This window comes from Ochlerotatus camptorhynchus, unplaced genomic scaffold, assembly GCF_037179485.1.
Source record: "Ochlerotatus camptorhynchus isolate MF236.1 unplaced genomic scaffold, CSIRO-AGI_Acam_v1.1 ptg000388l, whole genome shotgun sequence".
Lineage (NCBI taxonomy): Eukaryota > Metazoa > Arthropoda > Insecta > Diptera > Culicidae > Ochlerotatus > Ochlerotatus camptorhynchus.
The window spans coordinates 141,603-163,099 of record NW_027040875.1 but is presented as its reverse complement, the minus strand read 5'-3'; the positions used below and the strand labels follow the sequence as shown (position 1 = coordinate 163,099).

Here is a 21,497-nt window from a genome sequence, read left to right as displayed (position 1 = left end):
ACTGTCATTGCACACAGAAATATTTATTTTGATTTTGCTAGAGATTTTGCGGCAAGGCAGGTTTTGATTGTGAGTAAAATCAGAGTTAATTTTGTGTAACTCTGAATTACTCGCGTTGCTCAACATCAAATACACATAGTAACCGATACTGTCAAGCAAAGCAACCGGTGCGCTTGAAATGCTTAACCGGGAAGATCTTTCGGCAATGGAAATTGCACTTTCGTGTTGCACGTGCACGAAAGGAACTGCAAGCTGCCCCCGCAAAATCCATGGAAGATTGATGTCTATTTCAGATAATCCCAGTTCCGCTTCCCAACAATATCAAAGGGACTTCCGAGGGGACTTCGGACAATCCAAAGAGGACTATGGACTATCCCAGGTTAGATTCCGGACAGTCCGGATTCATTACAGTCCGGGGGGATTCCAAACAATCCAGTCAATCCAAAGGGGGATTCTGGACAATCCCAGTATGGTAAAATGAGGTGTGCATCCCACCGTTCATTGACAAACTTCATATTGTGTGTGGCAGGATAATTTCTCAAAATGGGATTATACCATCTGTTATACGACTGCGCCCATTGATTTAAGACACGGCGCCTCGTTATCCAGGATTCGCTCCTCAAGCCGCTGTCATAAAATATTATCTAAGTTACACACCTGTGTAGAATCCTTATGGGCGGGTTTGCAGCGCGCTAATGAGCGGTGCGCTTCGACCGTCACCAAATGAGAACTTAACATAAATGCGACAATATAAGTTTCAGAATAGAATCAACTATGAAGTTGGCGTGAACTAACCTATTTTGAATAAATAAAGTAAATAATACGACATGATGGATGGAAAAGTACACTGAAGAAATTTGGCAAAATAATTACCATGACCTGATGGATGGTAAATAAGAATTACCATGACCTGATGGATGGAAAAGTACACTAAAGAAATTTGGCAAAATAATTACCATGACCTCATGGATGGTAAAGTATGCTAAAAAATAGTGAGAATTGTAAAATTCTTGAAAATTTTCGGAGTGAGAGGTCTCCGAGGCAAAATGCGAGAAGACTCTAAGGCAATATAGATGGTATAAGGGAGGCCTACTACAAAAAATATTTTGAAAATTAACAGAGCGAGAGATTTACGAGGTTGAACATGAACAGCAGAAGCGAGAGGTCTTCTAGCCAAAGTTTTAATACAGGAGATCTTGATTCTCAGTAATAAGATGCACCCATGATGAGTACAGAGATAGAAAATTAATGAAGATGGAAATGTATAAAATGAGTGTAAATTTATCTAATTTATTTGCTAGCTTGAGCTATTTTGACAATGATTGAGATTTAATTGCGTTACACCTCCTGGTTTATAATGGTGTTGAAGATAATGGCAACGTTGAAGATGATGGTTTGTAAAATTTTAAAGTAGATGGCAATAGCAATGTAGGAGCTGATAACCGTATTGTAGTTGATTATTATAGAATTTGATGGAATTTTTTAAAGTTTATTTAATTGTGGGAATTGATATCGATGATTATGTTAATGAAATTTTTTTAAGTTGGCTTTATTGAAGGCGATGTTAAGTAAACGGTAATGCAGAAGTTGATGCTAATATCTATGTTGATGATACTGAGAAATTAGATGGAAATATTAAAATGGATTCCAATGATAATGTTGAACAATATGCTGAAGTTGAGGAGTATGTCAAAAAAGAATTTATTGAAAATGATGTTTATATTGTTGACGGTAACGTTGAAAACAATAATGATGTTGAACTTTAGTTCTAATTAGCATGATCGCATAAATGTTATGTGAAATTCAGATGAATTCCATTAATTTTGATTATGGATGAAAATCATTTCCTTGCCAATGGAAGCTACATGAAAACTTTATTCGGTGTATAACTTACGGTACAAACTTGGGACGAAACTGCTCAGGTACGAAAGAAATGGGTTTGAAGAACCTCGAACAAAAAGTGGCCGGTTTCAGCGAGAATTGATTATATGATTTCAGTAGTAGCTATACTGAAGATCCGAGAGATGTCGCCCCTTCAGTGGTAGGAAAATTATTTTGGCAGTATGGACTATGGAGAATATCAGAAAATCCACGATTTGTGACTAAACATGCTTTTACAGAAGGAAACAAATAAACGAGTGTTTACCTTATCGCCATAGTAATGTACTCGTGCAATTTTTGTGCATCTAAAACTGCCCATAAAGACGATGATGAATAAAAACTGAAAATTTTCATGCATTTCCAAAAGGTTTCCTACCATTCCCATACATTCGAAAGTGAATGGCCCTCTGGATGTGGATGATGTCAAAAACAACAAAACATGATTAATTAATCATACCCATTCCCATACATTCAAAAGTGAATGGCCCTCTGGATGTGGTTTTGACATCATCCACATCCAGAGGGCCAGTCACTTCGAATGTATGGGAATGGTAGGAAACCATTTGGAAATGCAAGGAAATTTTCAGTTTTTATTCATTATCGTCTTTATGGGCAATTTTAGATGCACAAAAATTGCACGAGTACATTACTATGGTGATAAGGTAAACACTCGTTTATTTGTTTCCTTTTGTAAAAGCATGTTTAGTCACAAATCGTGGATTTTCTGATATTCTCCATACTGCAAAAATGATTTTCCTACCACTGAAGAGGCGACATCTCTCGGATCTTCAGTATAGCTACTACTCAAATCATATAATTAATTACTCACGCGTCGTCCGAAAACTCCCAGATTATTATGGCACGTCATGATAAAGAAATTCGGGATTTATATCAGTAATTTGTAATTTACGAAAAATATTAAAAACATTTTATAGTTTACACGTATTCCAGCTTTTATTTTTCATATTTAGATTTTCTACATGTGCTCAGTATAGTGAGAGTAAATTTGTTGCTTAATTGATAGGAAGTGTTTTTTTTTCACTTGTCATTGACATTCACAGTTTATATAACGTTATATTATACATAGACATCACGATTTTTTCAACTAACAATATATAATACAATTTGTTTGCATTTCATGAACTATGAACTTTATTTAAACCTATTAGCGAATACACTAGACAATTCGTTCACTGCTGCATTCGTGACAGCTTGACCAACTTGTTGATTTACTTGTTGCCTCATTCCAGGCGGAAGTGCTTGTAAAGCCGATGATCCTCCAGGGCGGCTGAGGAAAACAAAAGATAAGAAATGTTAATTAAAACCAAAGTTGATTTCACATTTCGGTGACATGGTCTAGCACAGACAAACAGACATAACAATAGTATATTTTTCATCAAACACGCATTTAACGTATGATTTATTTTTGATTTATCACTGGCAAATTTACTCATCGAACACGCATTTAACGGTCAATTTAAATGTTTTGAGTTGTTAGTACCATAGAGGTAACTCTAAGACAAGTAGGTCCCGAAGAAACGTGCTCAAATTTTTGGCTCAGCTCTGGTACTAAAATCGTTAGTTTCGTATTGATTGTTGGTAGTACCACGTACCACCACCTGTGGCGCGCATAGTCAATAACCCTTGCATTTGACGTTTACACACTACCGCCATCTGTTCAGCGTACTGCCCATGATAGTATTTTTATTGGTCCCTAATAAAATTGGTATGGTTATTTTACTTAACGACGTGTTCAGGGTATCATCCAAACCGTTTGTGGAATAGTTCTTCATTTGGGTTATCGTTCGGGTTTGATATTGTTTTATTAGGGGTAGCATAGAGGTAACTAGACATAGACCAGAAGATCCCGAAGAAACATGCTCAACTTTTTGACTCAGCCCTGGTACCACAAACGAAGTGACAGACGAAGAAATCAATTAAAATAATGTGTTTCAATATAATTTTCCAGATGGGCTAGTTTTGTTAGATTTTGTGTGCAATGATCTTTGACAGTGTGCAATGATTGTATCATTTTGTAATTTTTTTTATGCATTTCAGTTTCTAGTAGAGTGAACCAAAACATTCTAGTACATTTGGTAAAAAATTCTAGTACAATCCAGTAGTAGCATACAGGTAACTCTAAGACCACTGGGTCCCGAAGAAAATCATTATTATTTTTGGCTCACTCAGTACCAGAACAACGGTCCCAAGCAGTCCCAAGCTATTTCACTCACCCCTGCATGTTCTGCATGAATCCACACACCCCTGATGTTATCTGTCAAACTTTCATAGCGAATCAAAACAAACATAGTGTAGTAATAGAATTTCAACTAGAATAGGGTACGTTAATCGTTTGCTTGGGACCAATAGGCTACTAAAGTGGTGAGCCAATTTAAAATCGTTAGTTTCGTATTGATTGTTGGTAGTAGCGTTGCCATATGGTACACTGAAAATTTGTAATAGCCGCGCCGTCTGTCACTTCGTTTGTGCTGGTACCACAAACGAAGTAACAGACGGAGCGGCTCGAAAACTTTGGTGACTAACCTGCTATTGCAATTTTTCAGTGTACCACATGGCAACACCACTACTGCTGGATTGTACCACATGGCAACACTACTACTAGATTGAACTAGCATTTTCACCAAATGTACTAGAATGTTTTGGTTCTATCTCTTTCATTCTACTCAAAACTGAAATGCATAAAAAAAATGACAAAATGATACGCACTCTTTGCACACTGTCAAAGAATTATTGTACACAAAATCAACTTTGTTCAAATCAAAACAAAAAAACTAACCCACCTGGTGGATGATGGCACAAGCTTCCAAGAAAATTCTATTACAGTGAACCACATTATTTAAATGGATTTCTTCGCCAGTTAGACGTCTGTCACTTCGTTTGTGGCTGGTACTCTCTTCGGTTCCAAGCTAATCGATGCATCCCTCGAAAATTAGGAAAATCCATGAATCCTTCATTTTATCTGTCAAACTTTCATAACGAATCAAAACAAACATAGTGTAGTACTAGAATTTCTACTAGAATGGGATTGGCGTTGACGGCGACTTTGTAGCTCTTTACTCAAATAGTAAAATCCATAAGCAAACGTCAGACTGTGCGTGAAACATTGCGAAATTCCATGAGAAACTGTCAATCTTTTCTAGAAGAGTTAAGTTTTCGACGGTGCCGTCAACGCCAGTCAAGTAGTGAGCTAATTTAAAACCGTTAGTTTCCACCGGTTGGTGGTAGTGTTTTAGTGACGATGTTTTACAGTGAAAAATATTCAATGCGTTATATCTGTTTGTCTGGTGACCCGCAAAATATTGCTTCACGCACCATCTAGCGTTGAAAAAGGTCAGCAACAATCATTCAATTACAATCGAGAGGTGCGAATATAGCACTTATTACAAAAGTAAGAGTCAAATTATTTTCATTAATTACATTGTGTATGTTACTTTAAAATTTGTCTGACATGTCACTGTTGTCATCAAATAAAATAAAATGCTGAAATATATTCATTTTAAATATTAAACAATTTTTCATTTGGTTTACCCCTCGTGACGATAAAAAAATACATTGGTAGCCTTTTTGGCCACAGAGGTGCTTTCATAGCTAAAAATTCGGTTCGCCAACTGAGTGAAAGCACAAACGAAGTGACAGACGACTAACTGGCGAAGAAATCCATTAAAATAATGTGGTTCACTGTAATAGAATTTTCTTGGAAGCTTGTGCCATCATCCACCAGATGGGTTAGTTTTTTTGTTTTGTTTTGAACAAAGTTGATTTTGTGTACAATGATTCTTTGACAGTGTGCAAAGAGTGCGTATCATTTTGTCATTTTTTTATGCATTTCAGTTTTGAGTAGAGTGAAAGAGATAGAACCAAAATATTCTAGTACATTTGGTGAAAATGCTAGTTCAATCCAATAGTAGTGTTGCCATGTTGTACAATCCAGTAGTAGTGGTGTTGAAATGTGGTACACTGAAAAATTGCAATAGCAGGTTAGTCACCAAAGTTTTCGAGCCGCTCCGTCTGTCACTTCGTTTGTGGTGAAAGAGTGAATATAATATATTTGATAAAATGTACAGAGGGATGGCTAGATTATGCATAGGGTTTCTAGCTGGTAATCGAAGCTAAGGATCATAGTCGATTAATATATGACTAGCACTGTATTTAACCTTGGTCCTGGGCCAAGTTAAGGTCCACAAATAACAGATGCTTTGTCAATTTAATTTATGCTTTATTCAAAATCTGAATTTATTCACCTATGGTGAGATTTGAACCTTCTTAATCATTTAAATTTCTACGAAATGAAGAACGTTTTTTTTTTCATTCGACAGCCATTACTCGTATTCATCGGACGTGTGCTCTTTCTGCTCTGCTTAACTTGGTGAAATATTGTAGCGAAAATGAGTGTAGTTCGTAAAAACACACTTGTTGTTGACTTCAGTGTCCTTCCAGTTCGTCCCAATGCGGGAAAAGTGCAAAAATTCTTCGAGAACAATATAAGGCTTCAATATTCGGACGTTAGATGCATTCAGTTTCATAACGTCCGAAATTGTGTTTTTATTGAGATGATAGACAATGAAGTGGCCTTGCGCTATGAAAAGGCGCACAACTATAAACACGCGATTCTCTGTGCGAAGAGTGAGTTCAAAATCCCGATATATGTGGATTGTGAAGCAGCCAACAAAAGCAGCCAACGACATCAGGTCAATCATCTCCTGCTTTCACCGGGTTCTCAGCAGAAGAACAACAGCGAAACACCGAGGATCATCACACTTCAAACGTTGAAAGCAACGACGAAAATTCTAGCACCAGCTCATCAAACGCAACAAAGGATCAAATTGAAAATACCAACAAACGCCGGCTGTCGAAACACAAGGAAAACGAAAAAAAGAAAGTTCGTGCTGATCAGTGCACCCAGAAGACTGGTCAGCAAACAGATCGTTTAGATGATAATAATGCAACTTATCAAATAGGGAATAATACGTTTTATTTGAAAAATAAAAGCGGGAAGGGTTCTAATTGTTAATAATGCTCATCGGCCCAAGCAATGCCTAATAGGCGAGGGGGCCTTATAAACAAACGCAAAAAAAAAGAACGTTTTTTGCTTGCATCATTTCTACACCGTTATCCAAATGGGAGCGGGGTACCCGGGTACCCCGTCGCGCACACAACATAGCAAGACGAATTTAATGGGGGTATGTCGAAGTGAAGTGAGGCCATAAATGGTGCTACACCCTACTGCTATATGCCACAACGAGACATGAACATATTGGTCTATTCTGCGCGGCGTGTGAGGTGAGGTGACAGTGAAGTGACTGACCCGAAGTGCTGGTGGCTCTCCGCCGCTAATTATACCATGACAGTTCATATTCAAATCAACCGTTATTTGTTTTAATTCTATTCTCGATGAACATTTCAATAGGTCCTACCTGCTTTGATCGATTCTCTTAATCGACTTTCTCTTTTGATAACCACTGATATGTAAACACATTTTGCACTATTTTTACCACATAGTTCGATAAAGCAGGTTATTATCTAGCGTCCAAAACGTCAAATACAACAGGGGAAGGTTTTGCAGCTGAGTTGATGAAGATAATCGATCAATGCAGATAGGACCTTTTGAAATGTTTATCTAGTATTATGTTTTCAACAAAATTACTATGCTCCCTATGTAGCATTGTTAATAACATTCATGGTTAAAAAATACTTCAAATTTACCATGTTACCAATATATATGTGAATATGGTCACATCAACAGAAATGCTGTTTGGTTGGAACACAAAACGATTGCTATTTCACTGCCAACCGTGGTAATCGCAGATTATTGCATGATCGCCATTTTGTAGAAAATCATTCGACAAAATAAAATTGGCAGATAAAGTTGAACTACGGAATCATTGCTGTTGAAGAGGTAGAACCCGAGGCAGAACCATTAACGGTAAACAATTTCATTTCAATTAAGGTTTATTCGTGTGGAAGCTGACGAAATACCGGAGCACCAGAATTTTCACATTGAAGATCAGGAGCTGGATCCATCTGTTTATGCCAATTGGTAATCAGTACAATTTTTATAATATTTGATTTTCAACAGGCTTTGAACGATATGGAATAACGGACACAAACATGCACATTGATAAATCGCCTTCCCGCAATCCTGCAAAGTCTCTGCCGAGATCTTCGGATCAAACCATCTCCATTTCTCAACCAGGACCTATTCAGGGTGGTAAGCTCCAAACGATATTATCCTCGGATTAAATCTCGTTCAAGAATGTCCGACTGCTTTGATGCTGACGTCAGAGTTTTTTTTAAATTATAGCCACTTAACGCTCTTGGGTCATTCGTGACTTGTCTGGGGGTGAGATTTGAACTCGTGACTTTGGCGACTAACCATCCGTAATCTATCAGTTTTAAGTTGCTAAAACAAGCAGTCTACTGACAAAAAGTGAAAAACCTAAACTTGAACGAACAATCGTACCAACCACCCATAAATTGAACAATAAGAAAGAGGCCATCTATATACCACGTGGACAGAAACAGTATGATTCTCTCCCTTAATTTGATGGTTTGGGTTTTGGCTGAAGTCATTTGCCAAAAATGGAATAATTTTCTGTCTCATAATATTTTTTATATGTGTTGAGAGTACTTAGCAGAAAGAAGCTTGATTCAGTATAAAATTGTGTGTTTCATTCTCTATTATTCACCCAGCCAGTTGAACAAATATATTTGTGTATAATTTGATAAAATCTCATGCGGAGCATTGCAATGGTATCAGCCGCCGTATGACATTCAGGTCTTCCTCATCGCTATGTTTGTGCACAACACACAGGGGATCTGTGTACGCGTGTGAGTTGTTTTCAAGTGAGCCGTAGTCGGCGATCATCATTTTTTTTAAATTTGGTTAAGGGGATGCTCTGCCCGATTCGTACCTTCCACAAAATTGTCCTTTGCTCGCTTTCTACTTTCTATATACAATTTTCACACTGCCATACTATAACGGAACTATCAACTCTATACTTTCATCTCCTCATCTATCGTATAAAATGACCACTTTATGTCTGATATTTGACGTTCAACATCTCCAACTATACTTACTATGATGTTAGGGGGGTGATTTACCGTAAAATCTTCAAGTGTCTTACAATGGAAGGCGGGGGTCGGTCTATAACTCTAAAACCCATAAATAATTTGTGAATGACTCCTTAGTTTTCTTTTTTTATGGCTTAATTGGTAACGGGACCGAATCCAACGATTCATTCCGTTAAATCCAGATTGATGTCTTCCGAATCAGTAGACAAACCGTTTTAGCGAGCTAGATTTGGAGTTGCCGGCTTACCCCGTCTGGTCTTAGTGAATTTAAATAACGACTGAATAAACACAATGGAATTGAAGGAAAATACATGTTTTTGAACACAATATAGTAATATTTTATTTTATTCTATGTTACAATCCTTAACATTATTGTTTGTTTGTGATTATGATAAATGCTGTTTTCGAATGCTTCATAAACAGTCGCCTCTATCCGAATTTTTATTTAGAGTATTTTAAATGCTGTAAAGCTATTCAAATAATAATTTGACATTCAAAAAGCCAAAGTAAGAAAAAAGCGCGATAACAATAATGAAAATGATATTTAGAAGGTGTGTATGTTACACCCGAAGCAAAACAAGGTAGAATATGAAATACCTGATTGCATGCCCTGTCATCCCCCGTTAAGGTGAACTAACTAATCGAGTTTACGATTTGGATTAGTGGGAACCTAAATGTCAGTCAACGGTCAAACAAAATTATAGAGCAGATTTGTTTTTGAACAATTAAGAATACTATCACTTGAAAACGATTTGTCTAATTTGCAACCTCAGAATGAATCATTTTATTTTGTCAAACAAGTAGGTACATTAGTTTTTACTTTTTCATCGATAGTTGTTTCCATGATAGATGATGATTTCTATTCTAAGGTTGCGAACTGTCATTTGTATTGCAAATTAACGTTATATTTGTTTACCTATTCTTCAAACAATTAGCTACGTCATTATAGCAATGATTGGTTATATTTTAGCGTATTTTCACATATAGATGATGCCCTTGACCTTCTAACAAGGCAATCACTTTTATATAACGATATAGCTGTTACCTTCTGATATTTTACATGTATGTTTCTACTTATAAACACTTCTTGTTTACTGTACATTGAACTTTTAGATTGAATTTTAAGCGAAACAATAGATTCTACAGGCGTTTTGTGTTGTAGGTTATTATCTTTACTTGTGAATTTACAATAGTTCTGATATTATTATGATTTTTGTTTTTAATACGTTGTTTTCTCAGAATTTCGTCGGAAGAAACTACAATTATGGAGCCAGATTACACAAATGCTGTTATGCTAGTAGATTTTTTTGTAAGACTATTGTGATTCACGCTTAACGCCGCCTGCAATTGTAATAAGAGTGCAAAAATATGTTAGATTGTTAAGTAAATACAACAAGAGTGAACTGAAGAAAACGAAAAATGATACAGTTTTTTACAGTTATATGCTTATATGATGACTTATAATGATATTTAATGTATGATAAGTATTCTTAATTGTTCTGTACAATCAGCAGCTTTGATTATTAATAGCAGGGTGACAAGTGAATTTCTGATTTTAAATTCCTGGTTTTTTCCCGGTTTTCCTGTTTTCTTCTATACAAATTCCTGGTTTTTGAACAAAGCTTTAAATCTATCAGCAAATTTCCTATAATTCTTCTACATGAGAGAAATGTCTTAAGTATATTATACATGTATTTAGTGAAATACTTCAAATTATATGCTTCATATGCATACTAAACTGGTTTGAAAAGAGTAAAATAATTATTCCATTAAGTAAATTCAACGTTCGCTGAGCTGTGTCAACCCAAAGGGCATTCGCTAACTAAAATGCATATTATGTGTCAAATCAAATAATACAAAATATTGAAAATACAACAGTGCTCATCCGGTTCATGTCAACAAATGCCGATATGTGCAAGGCCTTGGAAGGTAACCTTCTCAGGAACAAGTGTGAGGTGATTGAGAGGTGGAAGCAGTACTATGACGAGCCCCTCAACGGCGATGCAGTATAAAACGAAGGTGGCAAAGCAACAGACCTTGGAGCACGCACAGAAGACGACAGGCTACCGGCCTCTGAGCTTCAAGAAGTTTAGGAGGAGATCGGTCGGCTGAAGAACAACAAAGCAACTGGTGTAGATCAACTACCAAGTGAGCTATTAAAATACGATGGTGAAGCACTGGCTAGAGTGCTGCACTGGGTAATTGCCACGATTTGTACGGATTTCCGGATAAACTGACGCGATTGGCCAAGGCAACGATGGATCGAGTGATGTGCGTTGTTCGAGTATCGGGGACACTCTCGAGTCTCTTTGAATCTCGAAGGGGGTTACGGCAAGGTGATGGACTTTCGTGTCTGCTAATCAACATCGCGTTATAAGGTGTAATCAGAAGAGTTGGGATAGACACGAGTGGCACGATCTTCAGGAAGTCCATCCAGCTTCTTGGCTTCGCCGATGACATCGACATCATGGCACAGAACTTTGAGACGATGGCGGAAACGTACATCAGACTGAAGGCAGAAGCTAGGCGGATTGAACTTGCCATCAACGCATCGAAAACAAAATACATGAGAGAAAGAGTTCAGATTGACGGTGACGAAATCGAGATGGTCGATGAGTTCGTGTATTTGGGATTACTGGTGACCGCCAAAAATGATACCAGCAGAGAAATTCAAAGACGCATCATGGCAGGGAATCGAATAAAATTCGCCGCCGCACGAAGTTGACTATCTACAAGACGCTGATTAGACCGGTGCTCCTCTACGGCCACGAGACCTGAACTATGCTCGTAGAGAATACGAAACGTGGAGGAGGTGAATGAACCACGAATTGCACCAGCTGCTGAGAGAACCATCCCTCGTATATACTGCAAAAATTGGGCGATTACGGTGGGTTGGGCACATCGTAAGAATGCCACACGACGACCCAGTGAAAATGGTTCTCGAAAGCGACCCAACAGAAACAAGAAGAAGAGGTGCGCAGCGGGCAAGGTGGATCGACCAAGTAGAAGGCGACCAGCGAACCCTTCGCAGACTACGAGGCTGGCGAAGTGTGGCCATGGATCGAGTAGAGTGGAGACGACTTCTTCGGACAGCAGAGGACAACAAGACCTTAGCCTGATAGACGAAGCAGTATTGCTTCAATATAGCTTTTGTCGCTATGCTTATTGTGAGTTGCCTTCAACTGATTCGGATTAGCGGCGCCGGTGGTGTAGTGGTAAGCGTGATAACATCTCACCCCAGCAGGCCTGGGTTCAATCCCAGTCGGCGCCGCCGGGATGTTCGGAGGCATAACATCTCTCATCACGCCTTCCTTCCGAAGGGAAGTAAAGCCGTTGGTCCCCGGTTCATGAGTTGATGGATCGATAGGTAGGTAGGGTCCAGGTGTGGGAGTTGTCTTCCTGGCGTTGGTAGCATTGGTGCTCAGCACGGAAAACAAATCAAGGAAAAAAACTGATTCAAATGGCTAAACTTGGCACAGTTTGTAAAAATTAAATTTGATAAAAGTGTTAGGGTAAACGCTCCTATAGTTGCGGTACGTTAGAAGCGTTAGGTTCCTATAGTTGTGTATGGAGACTCCGTACATAACTATAGGAACCTAACGATTCTAACGTACCGCAACTATAGGAGCGTTTCCCCTATTGAATTATTAAAAAATTGGTAGCACGATATTATATCACAAACATTGGCACACAAGCAATAGAGATTTTCCCTTCAAACATGAGCTGTTCTTTCGAGCTTTGTATTAATTAATAAGTATTAATCAAGTTTTGTAAATATATTCTGGGTAGCGTACCATTCAGGATAACGGCGTTCGGGGTAGTATCATAAATACCATCTAGTAATCAATAAAATTTGTCTGCCAATGCTGCCATGCTTTGATTAGATCTGGATCCGTAGATCCATCATCTTATTTTCCATTTTTCACCATTTGGTCTACCTATTTAGTTCGATATGCGATTACTTTGCATGATGCGATAAACTAACTTGATATTGTTTCAACATTTTTCATAATCAAAGTCAGTAGATTTATTACATAATAAGAAATTAGATGCCAGTGGGTGATAGTGGATAGCGTTACTATCTCAAAATTGGCGAAAATCCATATAAACTAACATACGATTATAGCGCAGACAACATATCAAGAAGACTGGTAACTTTGCCTGAATCCAAGCGACAGACACAGTAGCGCTGCGCTCGAACGAAGGTGGAAGCAACGCATAGAAAAATGAACAAATACACAAACATTTCTTCTGAGGATGGAACCTTCGCTATCCAATTATATAGGAGCATTTACTTTTGAGCGGCAGATGACGCAACTGTGCCTGTCTCCAGGCATGGAAAATCATTTGCATTCATTTCGTGCATTCATTTACATTCATTTGCCCCAAACTTTTTTTATCAACAGAATTCCTCAAAATGATGTATCGAACTTTTGTTGGTTTTGCTATTACCTACAACTTTTGTTAACAACTTAAATCCGTATCTCTTATGCATGACGAACCAGTGCGAACAGAAGCCACTACTGTTTTTCAGTGAATGTATTTTACATTCACTAAAAAAAAGTAACAAGTTCTGTTCGCTCTAATTCGTGATGCATAAGAGATACAGATTTATGTTATGGGCAAAAGTTGTAGCTAATAACAAAACCTACTAAAGCTCTAAACAACATTTTGCTGAATGCTGTTGATGAAAAAAGTTAAAGGCAAATGAATGCAAATGAATGCATGAAATGAATGTAAATGATTTTCCATGCCTGCCTGTCTCATACCCGTTGTATGAGAAAATGCTAGAGGTTCACAAAGCTTCAGAGATGTCATGTCATGATGTACATGCATCTTAATTGTTGATACTGATAAGATCGTGGAAGTTCTAATGTTTTAGAGATTTCAGAGTGTTTGAGGTTTAAAATACCGTCATGGTAGGTTTCTTTGGACACTTTACCGAAGTAAGCTAACTTGAAGTTGAGAAATTTTCCAACCCGAAAAATTCCTAGACCGGACCGGGAATCGAACCCTGCCACCTCTGGGAAGTGCTTAATGATATTAACTTTGAATTTTACACGATCGAGTAAACTGCAGTTCCAATAACAAGTTATGGATATACATTCAATCGATAGGGAGACACAAAAAAGCAATAAATGCTTCAAAAAAGAAAACAATAAATAGGATATTTAGCTAATTTGCGTCCTACTAAACCCGCAACTTAATCTCTCTTTGTAGATAATATAAATGGCTTCCACATTTATGTACCTTTTTATACCACCGCTGGATTTGATAAAGAGTCACAAACTGTTAGAAATCTAGCACTACTTCTTGATTCACAGTTCGTTCTACGAGTTTCAATCCGTTCTAACGCATTGAAACGCCAAAGGTGTTTCTGGCTTTTCACGGTTTTTCTTCATTCTACGAATGAGAAGCGTTTCTTTTGGATTGAGAACAATGAGCGTAAATATTCATACCACGCGCTCGGCTTTGTTTTGTAGCTAATGAGCTAACACATCGCAATAAAAGTATTATTGATTTCCGTACGGTGAAATCATTGATACCCTACTTCATTTTATTCCACAATTTTAAGTGTCCAAGTCCAGTCCAAAGAAGCCCACCACGACGGTACTCAATACTTTCTATGAACTATTTCCAGATTTGTTCAAAATGGAGTCTTCAAATAATTAAAATTTAAACATACAGCCTAAGTGAATCTAATCCACGACAGACCAAATCTGAAATTGATAAATAGCAGATTTTTAGCGATGGGCCCAACCTTAGATCCATAGGCCTACATTAGAGCCATTTCCCCGATATGTTCAATTTTACGATTACAAAATACCAAATTTTTGGAAGAACCTGCCGGAAAGTGAGATTGGGGAAATGGCTTTACGATTTGGCCCATCGCTAAAAATCTGCTATTTATCAATTTTATCTAGATGACAAAGCTACAACATGTCAAAGTTGTCAATTTTGTATGAAAATCGACATGTGCTACTATTATATCGAACAGCACTGTATTGTCGATGGTATAGACAGTGTTTGACAGTTCATTTTCAAGAAAGGTTCTTTCGCAGTTCTTCAGTTCTTTGCGAAACAGTTCAGCAAACGATTCCGAAACATGCTGATGTTTTCTTTTTCTAGATTAGGCATTATGCTTTATGCATGATGATATTTAGGTTTCATACATGTAGGAGCTACCCGTGCCTTATAATTGGTGGCAGCAGACATTTAGGATGCATTTAATACACATTTATAAGGTTTTCACTTTCTTTAACTCTTGTAACGTATCATAACAGCAATTCAAACTACAATAGCTGCTCACGAGTTACCAATAAAAAAAGTTCACGAGTCATAGTTAGCGATCTATGTCATCACATATCGGCAACGAAAAGTTGTGCAAGGAAGCTAGAGCAAAAAATGTGAACATACGCACTCTCTTTGCAGGTGAGTCAAAGTGGGAGTGATATTAGTTCCTCTCAATCTCAAACAAGAAAGTTCGGTTGGGAAATAACGCTTTGCGAAATTCTCATCGATAATTTCCCTAGTGAAAACATCTCGCTTGCGATAGTGAACTTTTGGCGATATCCATCACTGGGTATAGAATACTCTTTTAACTATTAATCTCCTATGAATTCACTGAAGATTCCTTCCATAGTTTTATTTATATTTCGATAGAATTTACCTTAAAATTCTCATGCAATTTACCACATAAATGGGTTGAAGTTCTCCTCTCAATTCTTCTGAAAAAAATGTGGGATTCTTCTACACCGAGGCAAAAAACGTAAGAATTCCATAAGAACCACTTATGAATTTTAGCCACAAGAAATTGATATGAATTTCATAGATTTACCTTATGAAAAATAATGTCAACAAAAAAATAATCAGATAAGAACCGAGCCATGGACATTGAAATTACAGGTCTTGTGCCTATACCACTAGTCTGTCAACACACGAGGAAATGAAATGGCTAAAGGCGTATAAGAGCTACCTTACACTGAGGCAAATGGACGTAAGAATTCCATAAGATCCACTTATGAATTTTAGCCACAAGAAATCAATATGAATTTCACTGATTTGCCTTATGAAAAACAATGATGACAAAAAAAATAAAACGGAACAGACTGGAACGGAACCACGGACGTTAAGATAACGAGGTCTGTGTGTTGACCACTCGTCTTTCAACGCTTGGAAAAAATAAATGGTAATAGGCGTATAAGAGCTATCTCATGTTAGACGAAAGTCATTCATAAGTCACGCTTATGAAATTCATATGTGTGGTTCATAAGTTGAGCTTTATGAAATTCTTAAGTTTATTTGCCTCAGTGTATGTTAGACGATTTTTCATAAGTCGCGCTTATGATATTCATACATGCCGTTCATAAGTCGAGACTCGAGAAATTCTTAAGCCTCAGTGTAAAAATTCTTAACTTTCTAGAACAATTTTCATGGAATTTCCATGAAATACTCTTCGAAATTTCTTGTGAAATTATCCTCAAAATGCTATACCATTGGAGTTATTATCGAATTTTCCTTAGAACTCTGTCTCGAAATTCTTTTTATCTTCAGGAATTACCTGCAGCATGATACATGCTGGGTGGGAAGGAGTTTTTTTTTCCTTGATTTGTTTTCCGTCGATCTTGTTTTCCGTGCTGAGCACCAATGCTACCGACGTCAGGGAGGCAGCTCCCACACCTGGACCCTACCTATCGACCCATCAACTCATGAACCGGGGACCAACGGCTTTACTTTTCATCAGAAGGAAGACGTGATCAGAGATGTTATCTAGACCAACAATTGAAATAGGCGGAACAACCAAACGTAAACAATGGCTTTAAACGCAAATTCCTCGAGAATCAAAGCACATCTAAGCAATCTAACACCGTCATCTGATAGAGAGCATTCCGTCTCGCACGCTGAGCCGGTCAAGTCGCATCGGTCTCGTTGTACGACACTAATATTTGAGTTTTTGAGTTTTTCCCCACGCGAGGGTTTTTTTCTCACCAAAGTTAGTTGGCATAGTGTTAAGACAACTAGTGCGCGAGTGAGGAAGCCGTTAATCACCTACCGAGGCGACCGAGGCATACCAGCTACAAGGTTATCGACCCAACAGCCGTTGGGGCAAATAATAGCATCGCACCAGTCATCTGCCGCCTCAGTGCAATAGGTATATTGTGTCGCTTTGTTTTCACCAGTATCGCATCTCCCCGCATGGTCCAATATTAGATTAGGTTGGGTCATAATTAGGGTGATCCATATAATTTTTTATCTTGATTTTTTTTCTCGTACTATTATTAAGTAGAGCATAGTTAGGGTGATCCTAATTTTTTTTAATATATATTTTTTTTCTTTTTCTTGGTTTTTTTCTTCCTTTTGTATTACTCTTTAGTAGAGTAAAACTATATCAATTTTTTTTTTGTTTTTTTTTTTGCTTTTTTTTTCTTTTTTGGGCATTATTTGAAATTACTGTAATTATTTGTAAAATATTTATCAAAAACACCATTGCCGCGATATTTAACTGCAATGGATGAAAATGATAAAGGCGGGGGATGGTCGCTTTCCATCTCAGACGACGAAACTCTTAATTCCACCTCACACGAAAGTCACGAGTAAGTTGTGGAAATGGAAACCCTTGACGTCCCAGTTGACTCGCTCTCCAGCAAAAATACTGGAGCATATCCCAAGAAAAGGTATCGCCCACAACCCTCTCCCTCACCATCTCCTCCTCGTCCACCTGCACCACCCACACCATTGCCCCCGAAAACCTCTGCGCTCCCCCGCCTAAAGGCTTACCCAGAAGCCTCGAAAGGCCCATGGGTTGTTTTTTTCCGGCCCAAACAAAAACCTTTGAACATTCCGAGGATCTCTAAGGATCTAACAACACATTTTTCGGCCGTTACCGATATTTTCAAGGTAACACCAATAAAACTGCGCGTTACCGTTTATGACCGGAAGCAGGCTAACCAAATTGTTGCGTGCGAGCTTTTTTCATTGGAATACCGAGTCTACATACCCAGTAGAGAGGTAGAAATTGAAGGAGTGGTCACCGAAGCGAGTTTGACTAGTGATGATTTCATGGGTCCCGATTCCTTCGGAATCTTTAAAAACCGTGCTCTGCCGAAGGTGAAGATATTGAACTGCTTTCAAATGCAGTCAGTATCCGTAGTAGGCTCCAAAAAAACTTATTCCTTGTCAAACTCGTTTCGTGTGACCTTTTCGGGTTCAGCGTTACCTCACTACGTCACTATTGTCAAGGTTCGGCTGCCTGTACGTCTGTTTGTACCTCGGATAATGAACTGCTCTAAATGTAAACAACTTGGTCACACATCGGACTACTGCTCGAACAAACCACGCTGCGATCAGTGTGGCGAGCAGCAGCAAGAGGGCCCTTGCGGTGCTCCTCCAAAATGCGTGTACTGCAAGGATAGCCTGCATACCCTGACTGACTGCCCGAGGTATAAACAGCAGGGAGACAAAATTAAGCGGTCTCTGCAAGCTCGCTCCAAGAGAACAATAGCAGAACTCTTGAAGAATACCGCTCCATCTTCTCAGACCACACCAAAAAGCATTAACACGTTCTCCATTTTGCCAGTTGATGATCTAGACTCTGACTCAGAGGTCGGTGAGGGTAGTCCGTTTGTCTTTAAAGGCAATACGAGAAAACGAGCAAAAAAACACAACACCGAAAAGCCTCGTAAGGCCACTCGTACGGAAAAATCAAGAGGTAACGGAAATGCACCGAAACCCATTCCACCGGGTTTCGTCACTTCCAGGATCATCTAAAACCCTAGATGTCCCAGTTTTTCGGCCAGAAAATCAGCTGAATAATCAGCAAGAACATGCCCCCATGTTCACGTTTTCTGGTATTGTGGATAGCTTCTTCAGTATATTCAATATCTCTGACTCAACGAGAAGCATTATTAATTTAGTGCTGCCAATGGTGAAAACTCTTTCGAAGCAACTAGCTTCTAGGTGGTCCTTCCTTGCATCGATCATAACCTTTGATGGATAATTCTCCAAATGAGGTCGGGGATATGACCTCTGTTCTTCAGTGGAACTGCAGAAGTCTTATGCCAAAACTTGACACATTTAAATTTTTTCACTTTCTGATGCATTTGCCCTTTGTACATGGCTCTCTTCAGACAACGATCTTGCTTTCCACGATGTCAACATTATTCGCCTTGATCGCGCAGATTCGTATAGAGGGGTGCTTCTGGGGATCAACAAGCTCCATTCCTTCTACAGAATTGATCTGCCTTTGGTGACAGGCATTGAAGTAGTTGCATGTCAGGTTAATATTCGAGGTAAATGCCTCAGTGCTGCCTCAGTATTTCTTCCACCGAGAACCGCGATCTCTCGTCAAAGTTTTGCGGATATCTACACGGCTATGCCGGAGCCACGGCAAGTGACCATTTGCCAATCAAAATTTCTATTACCAATGGTTCATCTTCTACTCGCTCGGTTGACATCGCGTACGGTCTTACAAAAAACATTGACTGGCGAAAATTCGCGACCCCGGTTCTTGATGCCAGTCAATCGGTTGAAACACTTCCTCCACTTGACGAGTACTCCTTTCTCGCGCGTCTTATCATCGATTGTGCGCTGCGAGCACATACGAAACGTGTTCTGGGTGTTTCCGTTCGCAAGCTTCCCTCCCACTCCGTGGTGGGATATGGATTGCACCGACGCGAACAGCGAGAAGTCCGTCGCGTTTAAACGCTTCCGCAAACACGGTAAGGTCGAGGATTTCGAGCGGTATACCGACCTCGAGAAAACGTTTAAAGGCTTGATTAAAGTCAAAAAAACGCGGTTACTGGCGTCGGTTCGTCGCGTGAGACTTCCATGAGAACACTCTGGAATGTCGGCAGGAGAATGCGAAACGCGTCATCACCGATTAACGAAGACAAGGAGTACTCGGTGTCGGTTCAAACCAACGTTCGTGATCGTCCGTCGGGTAATAACGAAATAGATTCCCCGTTTTCGATGGTGGTATGGAAAAATGCTGTCCTGTATACGGAAATTGTTGGAGAAAATGATTCTTTTTCGTCTAGACAAATGAGTCGAGTCGAACGGTTTACTTTCAGATACGCAAATTGGATTTCGGAGAGGCAAAGGACCGAGCGACTGTCTTGCGTTGCTTTCAACTGAAATTCAACTGGCCTATGCGCAAAAACAGCAAATGGGTTCAGTTATCTGGGACATTAAGGGGGCTTTTGATTCTGTTTGTATCGATGTCCTTTCGGATAAACTTCACGATAGTGGGCTTTCACCAATTATGAACAACTATTTGAGCAACTTGTTGTCTGAGAAACATATGAGCTTCTCTCATGGAAACTCGACAACTTCACGAATTAGTTACATGGGTCTCCCCCAGGGCTCATGTTTAAGCCCCCTTCTTTATATTTTTTATGTAAAAGACATTGATGGTTGCCTTGATGAAAATTGCTCGCTAAGACAGCTTGCAGATGATGGCGTTATGTCCGTTATAGGGCCAAGTGCACCGGACCTGCAAGGGAGTTGTTGTTATTCACATCGTCGTGATTGTGCGCTGCTGAATTTGTCGATTTTTTATCACACGGGCTATCGTTATTCGTTTTTTTTTCCGTTCGGTATACCTGTAATATTGTACTGCTTGTTAGTGGAAAGTGCAGTTCGTTGCGATAATCGTCTAATTAGAGCATATTTTGTGTTGTGAAAACAGTGAAAAAGTTATCCAATCAGACATATTGTAGTGTATACTGTCTAGCATTGGACGATCTTGAGAATCCAATTCGACAGTGAGCATTCATAAGGGCGAATACGGGATGATCGATTCTCTTCATCGATTTTCTCTTTGCATTGCTACAGCTAGGCGAAACAATTTTCTAGAATTTGTTCAATGCAGAGTAGTAACAGGTTGTATTGGCTATCAAAAGCAACAGCAAACGCATCGAGAAACGTTAAATCTAGCGAGTTATTAAGAAAAGAGAAAATCGACGAAGAGAATCGATCATCGCGTATAGGCCCTTATGCATGCTCACTGTCGAATTCCTCTTTGCGTATTAGAGCATCTCCACCGCTGTTTCTAAATCACTTTTGGAAACTGAGTCAGACTTCCGCCTGTGACCAATGCGCTAAACCAGTTAAAAGCGACGAAGAATCCGTCTCCTGCATGGCCTTTTTGCGACAGGATGATTCACCTAAAGTGCGGGTGCAGTTTCGAACGCCTTTGAATACGGTTGTGTTTTAAGTTTGTTCTCTGTTTTGTGCGTGCGTTCACTCTCATAGTTTTCGGCTGCAATTGCCGGATTATCGCTGTCACTCTGCCTCCCGGACATTTATACGTGTGTGATTGGTAGTTTTCTCGCTTTCCGGGAAGTTTTAGAATAGAGCAAGAAAACGTGATTCAACATGTTTGCAAGCATCAGAAGAGATGTCGCAATCTGCGTTGTTTGATTTTCTCCCGGACCAGAAATTAGTGGCATCGCGAGTGATAATTTTTAATTTCAGTTTATTTACGCGCTGCAAGGTGCGTGAAAGAACTCGGCACAATCGGTGTT

The 21,497-nt window shown here is 39.0% G+C and overlaps 1 protein-coding gene across 5 annotated transcripts in view; it reads right to left on the bottom strand.

Annotated features, from left to right (window-relative positions):
* Positions 1 to 2,834: 2,834 nt before the first annotated feature.
* Positions 2,835 to 21,497, bottom strand: part of shi (dynamin-1 shibire) — a 52,554-nt gene continuing 33,891 nt past the window's right edge. For 2 of the 5 annotated variants that reach the window (XM_065233070.1, XM_065233071.1), the window contains one exon: positions 2,836 to 3,169. In XM_065233070.1, the coding sequence (XP_065089142.1) occupies positions 3,034 to 3,169 (136 nt within the window). In that variant the 3' untranslated portion in view covers positions 2,836 to 3,033. Of the gene's footprint in view, positions 3,170 to 9,663; positions 10,315 to 21,497 lie in introns of those variants that run through there. The other 3 variants (XM_065233069.1, XM_065233072.1, XM_065233073.1) reach the window with 3 other exon arrangements.